Here is a 9,539-nt window from a genome sequence, read left to right on the forward strand (position 1 = left end):
AGTGGCTTGTGTTCAGGTCAATAACCATAAGACTGGTTGGGGTGAAACAGGGCGACATACTTTCCCCCACACTGTTCGCCATTTTTATAAATTATTTAATAACTGAAATTAAGCAAGTAGACATTGGCGTTAGGGTGGGTGATATTACGGTCAGTTGTCTTTGTTATGCAGATGACTTAGTCTTGCAGAAACCGAAATATATCTCCAAAACCTGCTGAATACTGTCCATAGTTGGTGTAATAAATGGAGAATGAAGATAAATAATGACAAAACGAAGGTTACAGTGGTCTGTTTGTGCTCAGTTCAGATGTGGTATCCTGCCTCTGGCTCTGGAAATAGGGCGTTTCCACTCTATCCCAGAAGAGGACAGAAAGTCGATTGTGTAATCTAGATGAAGTTGAGAATGAAATGCACTTTTTGTTTTACTCTCCCTTATACCATGCCTATAGATATAAGCTCTTTTCTAAAATCTCAGATGTTCATGATTTATTTTCTTTTTCTGATGAGGTAAACTTACAATACCTGTTCGCAGAACATGTTTTTCATCTATCAAAGTTTTTGTTAGACGCTTATCAGCTTTGTAAAACTACCATCTTTGTTGTGAGGTAGCATAAATATGTATGTATTTATATGTGTTCGTAATTGTCTTTGCCATCCTTGTTTCTACTTGTTTTGCTTCCCTCTGGAATATGTAGGGGTGGGATGTCTGCCCACCTCCCTTGTTCTCTGTAAAGCGCATTGTGTTGCCTCTGGGTATGAAATGCGCTATATAAATAAAGCTTTGATTGATTGATTGATTGTAGTGTCTTGTAAGCCCATGGGGCTGGGTACCTAGGTGGTGCATGACACTATTGAGATAATAAAAACTTACTTACATACTGTATCCAAGAAAACTTTCCAACTCTAACCAATATGTTGGTGCTTGATTGGTGACAAACCATAATCATTTGATTGGAGGTACAGTGAGATCCTTGAGGCATCAGTGCTACCTAACTACTCCGCCAAGTACCCTGGCCTCACCACAAAGCGATAACCATAATTGTCATCGCGACAGGGGAAGGCCAAGGACTGGCTACTATTACTAATGGGCACCAGAGCCAGGTTCCCCTTGAAGCCCTGGACCTGAGGCACACACTTGCCCTTGCACAGTATGAGCAGCCTGTTGCTGAAGCGAATGCTGTCCTGGTACTGTCTGAAACTGGATTGGGTGGAGAGCCTCACGGCGGGGGCGGAGTCACAGTTGAATCCATTGTATGAACATTCACGTTGGCTCATGAAGATGTTTGCAGCCCAGCCGATACTGGTCTTCTGGAAGATCATACTATTGTGGACCGGTGTGCTGAAATGTTGGCTCCTGCTGTAGACTGGGCTGGGGGTGGTGTAATACTGGTATCTATGCCTAAAGAACATTTCTTGCCTTGAGATTGGTGGTCTTCTTGGTGGGCTTGACATTGCTTGGCTGGTTGTGTTGATGGTGATGCTCCATGGCTCAGCTGTGTATATCCTGGATTGGTATTGAGCCATGTTGGTCTTGAAGCCTGCATGCTTCTTCAGCGTGCCAAAGAGCAAGACGGTAAGTTCATATCCCCTCAGCATGCCACTGCTGTACAGCTTCTCCTGGTTCTTGTAAAGCTGGGAGGTGAACGGCAGGTCGTAGAGCTTCTCGACAGGGATCATGGGTAAGTGAATGTGGCTCAGCCGGGCAGCATGGCTCCCCGGGCCGATGGAGGCGCCCCTCTCTAAGATCCAGCCCTCCGGCGCCTGCAGGAGGAAGGCCTTGTCTGGCACCACCAGGTCGGAGCGAGACAGCAAGGCCAGCAGCACGTCTACGGGGAGCTCCTTCCAGACAGGAGAGCTGGTCAGACCCTCATAGTTCCAGGACAGGTACTGGAGACAGGTCTCCTGGAGCAGCAGGTCCCCGGTGTCCACAGAGTACTGGTAGAGGGACACCTGAGTGTGGAAGGTGCCGTCCTCTGTGAGAAGCACAGGGAAGAGCCTGCCAGTGTCCTGCCTCAGCTGATCCACATCAAACTCAGAGGCCAGCTGATGGAGGCAGTGGGCAGAGGAGACGGTCACCTCTATCTGACGCGTGTAAAGGTATCTAGAGAGCCGGAAAGTTAGCATGAAACAACAAGACAATTAATTCAAAAGCCTGCTTGAGAGGTGAATAATGCAATAGAAATCGAATGAAAATATATAGACCACTTAATATCCACAAGAAATAAGACTGTGTCACTTGGAGGGGCAGTACCTGATGAAGCTGGTAACGTATCTCTTGCAGGACAAGCTCACTTCGATGGTTACGTTTGTGGATTTGCGAGTAACGTTGAACTTTGGGAGGCGGGAGAAGACCAGTCTGTGTGCGCAGATGTCCGTCTCCTCCATACCCAAGGAGCCATTATTCGATTCGTGGGTCACATCTGACCGCCGCGTCAAACAGCTGGTCCAACTCCTCAGACTGGCCCCAGCTGTGATCCAGGAAGTGAACTGTAGTATCACTGCTCGTATTGGTGCCTACAACAGCAGGAGGAGCACAAGGGGTTAGGAGAGCACAGGAGGGCAGAGATGCAGAGCAGTCACAGTCAGGGGCATTGTTGGGTGAGGATGTTGATAGGGGAAGAACAGGGACCATAGTGTTAATGAATTAGGGATGTAGTATAGACAGATATACAGACAGGGTTTCAGATGCAAGGTGAATGGTGCCTGTCTCACAAACAACCCCGGCATCCTCATGGTGGGAGCAGTCGTGTATTCCCCAGCCTTTGAATGAACAAATAGACAGGGACTTCTCTGTTTCATTGCAATCCATGTTATCCAGCCAGATTGGCCCAGAACCTTGCACACAAAAAACATCAATAAACAATTATCTAAAATAAGTGCAGGTAACTATCAATTACATCTTGAATGTTATGTACTCAACCTTTTCCACTGAGATACACATAGCACAAATTAATTTCCACAATAACCGGCTGCCTCCTGCTGGCTGAATGGAGTAAGAAGGGGATAGGCTGGTGAAATGCTCACCCTCTCCATATGTCCCCATGTAGACTGCAGCTTTAGCAGCAGGGAACTGCAGCTGCCGACACACCACCTGGGCTTCTTCCAGGTCCCAGGCATCGTCACACACCGTCCCCCAGCGGCCATCATGGTAGATCTCCACCCGGCCCTCTGATGGCAGTGGACCCCCCACCAGCCTCACCTTACCCTCCCGAGGTCCCCTTTCTCTCACTGTCGACACAGGGAGGGGGCCTCAAAACCAACAAAGTGACTGAACAAATCTTTTTTGGGTTTACATTCTATCTAGAGATAGCTACAGTGCGCAAACAAACTGAAGCCTAGCGGGCGGAACTCATCTCAACTTTTGAAGTTGAAAGTGTAACTTATACAGTATTATGGCGTTGTCTCATCAATAGTGTTGTGCCATAGGCTGACTTACTGAATAGACTCCCTGTTCTGGAGACAGAGACATGAAGCAGGAGCAGGAGAAGCCGCAGGGGATGTGATTACACCAGTCAGCATGTCTACCAACCAGCTAGAGACCCTGACAGACAACCCAGAAAAATACATTTTTATCTCGTCAGTGACTGATGGGGTTGTTTCAGAATGTATAATCACTGAGTTAACCAGTTAACTTTTCAAATCAACTGGATATAGCTGTTGATCTTCTGGTATAAATATGAAACTAAATTCCTTTCACATCCAACACTACATGATAGAATGTCTAAAAACTATTTAGATGTTTAAATTGAATACATTTGAAAATGATTCAGTCATTTCAGTGGATGACTTGAAAGTCTACACTGAAAAACAAAAGTATTGATTAATTAAAAAGAATGTCATAATCCAAAAATCACTGAATCAGAATTAAGTTAAATTCAGTGTTTTTTAGAATTATGCTTTTATTACAGTAGTTTATTTGTCAGGGACAATACAAACAAAATTGTGACAGGCTGCAATAACATGAAACAGTTGTGTTGCATAACCACAGTGAGTTTCTAGCCAAGGCTAATTTGCGACCCAAAACAAAAAATTAAAAGCTTTGTGCCAAATGCATAAATTGAATGAGCCAACGGTGGCAGACATACTGTGCAAAAGGTCCTATGATGATGAGTACAATTAAACGACAGTACTTCCCCAACAATAATAATAAATCAGCACCAAACACGTCTGCAGCTGAAGTGTTCCTGCAGTGACATAGCTACAGTATGACCTTACCTCTTGATATCTGATCGTTAATTTCAAGCCGTGACAAGGTCACACTGCTTATATACTCACAAGGATGAGAGTGTTTGCTGATGTAAGCAGTTCTCACTTCTGTAACTCAGTTCCCTATAGTAGGTTTCGATTCTATAGAACTCACACGACGAGAGGGCCGGATACCCGGTCATGCTCCAACTTGATAGTTGAAGGGTTACGGCTCTCGGCGAGTTAATTGCATCACTTCCCAAATTTGCAATACAGATACGACTGAGACCACCAAGAACGTTTTTTTGTGCAAATGCTTTACTACATAATGCTTATTGTTCATTGTACACCCTGTAGTAATGGTGCATGTGTATGATGCTAATATAACTTGACCTTCCTTCCACAGCATCACCTTTAACCCAACCCCCTCCCTTTCCTCCCTCTTGCCCCCCCCCCCCCCCCCCCACACACTTTGGCTACTGCATGCTCTATTTTATCTCTCTCCCTTCTTTTGTCTGTGTTCTCTGTCGTCTGGCCAACTGTGTTCTAGAATTGTCTGTCTTTGTTTTAGTTTTGTGTTGTTTTTTATGGTGCCATTTTGGTCAGGTGTTGCTCGAAAAAGAGTTCTTTGATCTCAAGCTTCTTTACCTGGTTAAATAAAGGTTAAATGAAATAAAATGAAATAAATTAGTTAAAAATCAACCAGAACACATTTATTATGAGGTGACAAGAGAATTGGCGTGTTACACATTCCTTCAAAATAATATTGTACTTTCCAGAAAAGTCTGACCTTCAATGAACCATGTGTTGGAGTTTTTTGATTTGATGCAATGAAAAGGAAGAATCAAGTGTGAGATTAAACCAAATGAAACCTTTCCAGAATGTGCGTGTGTACAGTATGAGCATGTTACAACAGTTGGAATTTTAAAAAAATCACAACAGTGTACAGTACTTTTGAGGAGCACAGTTGGCCTGGGAAGAGGACGAAGGAACTACCGTCGCTGTGTGTGGCCTACTCCCAGTTCCCATTCACTAACCAAGTCACCAGTCTCAACCTTTAGCCCCTCTGGTCCCAACAAAGAGACCTGTGATCTGTTAGCCCCTGCTGGGCTGCCTGCTCGCCCTCACAGGGACCGTGACAAGCAGCAAGTTACGCCAGCATTGAGTAGACTGGACTGTAAACATCAATCATAGTAGTGCGGCCTGGAATGCATTCTGCTCTGCAAGAGTCTCTCCGTCTCTCCTCAACCTCTTATATGAATTCCAGTCCCTCGTACTTCTGTTAATGAAATTTCAGTCTCACTAATGTGTTACTCACACCATTTGTTCTTTTCTGGTTTCCTACCTGACTGTTCTAACTTTGTAGTTCGTTCCCCTAGAATCAGTCTGTTAAAACTACAATTTGTTTCTGTGTGACATCACTTCCCTATCCTCTTCATCCTGAAACTGCATGTGACTTCCTTTCCCACGTTATAAGATATCACTCCCGAGAGTCATTCACCGCTCTGTTAGCGAAACCCACCTCTCCGCTCAGAGTCCGCTTTGCAAAACGTAACATCAGAATAAACCTATTGTCTCTGTTTAAACCCACCTTGACTGACCACTCAGCGTGTTCTTGAAATCTAAACTAAACCAAGTAAGATTTTCATTCATAATTTGGGCGACGAGTCTGTTTTTTTGGGACAACTATCTTCTTTCAGCGTGTTTTCGTTCGAGTAGCATGGACGCACGGATGGCCGAAAGCCATTGGACCCAACTCCGAGCGCTGTTTTAGGCTAATGGTTTTATCTCGGAGCCCTACTCGTGCGAAGATCTCGCTGAAAATTGGTATGTTGGTCGAATCTTGATTATAGTGGTTATATTCTTTGCTCAGCTGTTTTAACTTAGACAATGGGTTTTATTCGAGCCGGTTATATGTATCTAAAACGTGTTGTCTGTATGTGAAGCTTCTTGTGAAACTGGTTGTTGCTCGAATCGGCTATTGCCGCATATCCGCTTGATAAAACCTATATAGCCTATAACTAACTAGGGTTTGGGTTTTGTTCTGAAGCATTTAAAATGTTAAAGTTCTAAACGTTACAGTACTGAAAGCATTCATAACTCGAAAAGCCTCATCTTTTGTTAACTTTTGTTTTGAGATCCGTGTCGTGGCGTAGTTCGACTCGATAGAGCCTTGTCATTTCAGGCCTGTTATTTTTGTTTTTACTCCTGTTGTGAAGAGCACAACACAGAGATGGCTGTTGTAATTCGAATAGTTCTTTAAAAAAAAAAAAATCCCGGATGATTGAGCTAAATACGACCAGGAGGCCTTTGTTTTATTTTGTTTGTTTGTTCTGTTTGCCTAGGTTGTCATTCTTGTATTGGGATTTGAGATCCTGTTTTCTGTTTTTGTTTAGTGTTCAACCCATGTTTATGCTAGCTTTGTTGAACAAGTGAAAAAAAAGAGTAAAAAAGATATTAACAGGAAAAAAAACAATCTCGATAGGTTGCTTGAACGTGTCTAGTCTTATTTGTTGTAATTTTTACAAGTTTTAATCCATTTTGTACTCATTGGGTTTTATTTTCTTTCTTTTAAACAAAGAAATGTGGTGCTTTTTGTCTGTGAACAGATTGCATTATGGGCTAAATATAGTGATTTTCCCCAGTTCAAGTACGTTATCTGTTACATTGTTAGGGTTAAGTTAAGGGACAGCTTGATCATTTTGAAATTGACTAGATTAGGGAAGAAAAACAAAGACTGCCATAGATTGGTCTCATTTTTCTGCCAAAAGGCCGCTGCTAAAACCGCTCATTGGTTGTAAAACGGTCCTCAATGAAATGCCTTCATCAAAGAACTCTGTTACTCTGTTGCAGCTCATACCTCCTCAGACGTCACAGTTCACATCTCCTCCTGTCACCCATACGCCTGCCATATCACAAGTGTCACCTCCCGTTAGAGCCCCCTTCCCTCCAACCCCTTTGATTTCCCAAGCGTTGCACCCTCCAGGTTACTTAAAGGTGCCCAATGTAACGTGAATAAAAAAATCATTTTTTTGTTTATTTTCAAAATTACTTGATTAAATTGTTCCTTGTTGTCTAATAAACATGTTGAATCACTCAAATGTATGTCCTACCTTGTATATTCTTCGCTAAATTATATTTAGCTAATGTTTTGTATACAACGTTTGTTTATGTCCTCTGAGTGGGCGGTTCCTGCCAGTTGAGTTTAATTGACAGGAGTGGGAGTGTCTCGCTTCTTCATCTACGTGTGCGAGCGGTGCACCGTAGTTTACTGCTAGGTAACGGATTGACACTCAACACCATGTCAGCAGCCGAGGTCAGAAATATAGCCTAGGCTATATAAAACAGCAACCATATGATGCGTGAATTGCAAGAGGGAAATTCTGAAATAACAACTCAAATGCAACGATATGAGTCAGAAATAGTTAGCCTAGGATCCAAAGCGGTCATATATTGTTGTTTAGTCTTGTATCATGGTTACCCAAATAGGCTAGTCTAACCTTTACATTAGCCTATTAGTGTAGGGCCTACTGTAGACCTAGTTAATTTTCATACATAAGCATAATTCAAAACAATATGTTGCAATTCTTCCACTCGGTTCATAGCCTTCAACATCCAGGGGTGGTGCTGGTCGCCGAGTGCGGGGCCGGGGAGGATGATCAGACATACATTCCCTGACCCATTTCAACAGTACATTGGATTCATTCCTGGAAGACTGTAGAACCTTGCTGAAGTCCATAGTGGAGATGGCTTTTTAGTACATTTAGTCAGGGATATAAATCTTCTTAGTTTTATTTATTTATTATTATTACAAATGTTCTTATTTTTATATTTCACTTTTTGGATCAATAATTATGTTCAGTTTATATTTTACTTTTTGGATCAATAAAAATGTTCAGTCTAAAAACATGACTTACTGTACTCCACAGGATACACGGTTCAAATTAGTTGGTAACGTTTTGAAAAAATATGGAGACATTTTTATTCATAGAACAATGTAGTGCCAGTATGAGTCTGAAAATCAACCTTCACTGTTGTACATATGGCATTTAAATAGAGACATTGCAAATTAGAAAACATTACTTCATAAATAGATTCAGTTATCAACATCCCTCAGAGCACATCCCAGAGCTAATAATAATAATTCTGATTTAAATATAGCGCTTTTCACATACTCAGTAGCTTTACACTAGAGGTGGGGGGAGGGGGTGAGACAAAAAGAATATCGCCACAGAACCAACACAAGGACACAAGAAAAGGTAGAGACGGGCTAGGAGAAGAGAAGAGGAAGGGGAGACGGTGGTGCCATCTATGGTGAGATTGAAGTTGTTGATAGGCCAATGTCAAAACATTGCAGATAAGAGCTGTTCAGGAGTCCAGACTGGATCAGGACTGTTTTTTGGGTCCTGTAGAATAGAAAAATGTCATTAGTGTTTGTTTTTCTACATGAATATTTAATGAAATCTGGATGTAAATAATCAGCACATGAATCACAATTCCATATTGAAGTTTAGACTTTGAAATAATCATCACATGATGCTAGTAACACAATCAGATACAGAATGGGCAGTGAATCTTAGACTATTGTTCACATACCAAGTCCTCTGGACATGTGTGCCTGTACCAGGTCCTCAACTGATGGAGGTGGTACTGGAGGGAGCAGACCTAGGTGTCTTGGGTCACTTTCACTTGGTGGCCTCGTCCTCGGAATCCCTGTTCCCGATTCCAGTCGTGTACTGACAATGTTGGCTTGGAGATCACTGATGTAGCTGTAAGTCTTTGGCTCTAATTCTGCAACAACCGTCCAGCGCTGTGACTTCTTGTTGAACTTCCGTTTAAAGCTGCATGATGGAAAAGGGAAAATAAACATAGACACAAAGTACATAAATTACTGTGATAAAAAATTAAATCTAGCTTGATTAAAAAGTACAGCATGGTTAATCAGTGTCCAGCTGATCCATAATGCCATGGCTTATTTGATGTGTGTGTGCCTACTACTCGCTACAAGTATACTTACATTTTATGGCCATTCTTGTTGATTGCCTGGGGCCGATCCTTGTGTGCATTGTAGTCTATAGCTGCCAAAAGGACCCGGGCGTGGCACACAGGAGGGGTGAAAGCGTAGCGTTTGCTGGCATACATCAACAAGTGATTGTGGTAGCTTTCCAGGTCTGCAGTGGATCTACAAATACATTCAGCACAAAGATGTTTCCTTTAGGCTTGTGACCAAGATTAGATTTCTCTAACATTTGATACACCAAACAATTACAGAAGCAAGACCAAGGAGCTGGTTGTGGACTTCTGACGGAGGACAGACCCCCCAACCCGATACCATCAAGGGTGAGGAAGTGGAG

General features: G+C 42.7%; 1 protein-coding gene across 1 annotated transcript; it reads right to left on the minus strand.

The window, feature by feature from the left end:
• Positions 1-993: 993 nt before the first annotated feature.
• LOC311309631 (galectin-3-binding protein A-like) lies at positions 994-4,388 on the minus strand (the record flags this gene model as incomplete). The annotated part of the gene is made up of 6 exons (XM_084438962.1): positions 994-2,101; positions 2,252-2,331; positions 2,426-2,514; positions 2,704-2,835; positions 3,025-3,228; positions 4,361-4,388. The coding sequence occupies 6 exons, from the start codon at positions 4,386-4,388 to the stop codon at positions 994-996; spliced, it is 1,641 nt and encodes a 546-aa protein (XP_084295088.1).
• Positions 4,389-9,539: the final 5,151 nt, after the last annotated feature.

This window comes from Borostomias antarcticus (assembly GCF_949987555.1).
Source record: "Borostomias antarcticus genome assembly, chromosome: 5".
Taxonomy (NCBI): Eukaryota; Metazoa; Chordata; class Actinopteri; order Stomiiformes; family Stomiidae; genus Borostomias; species Borostomias antarcticus.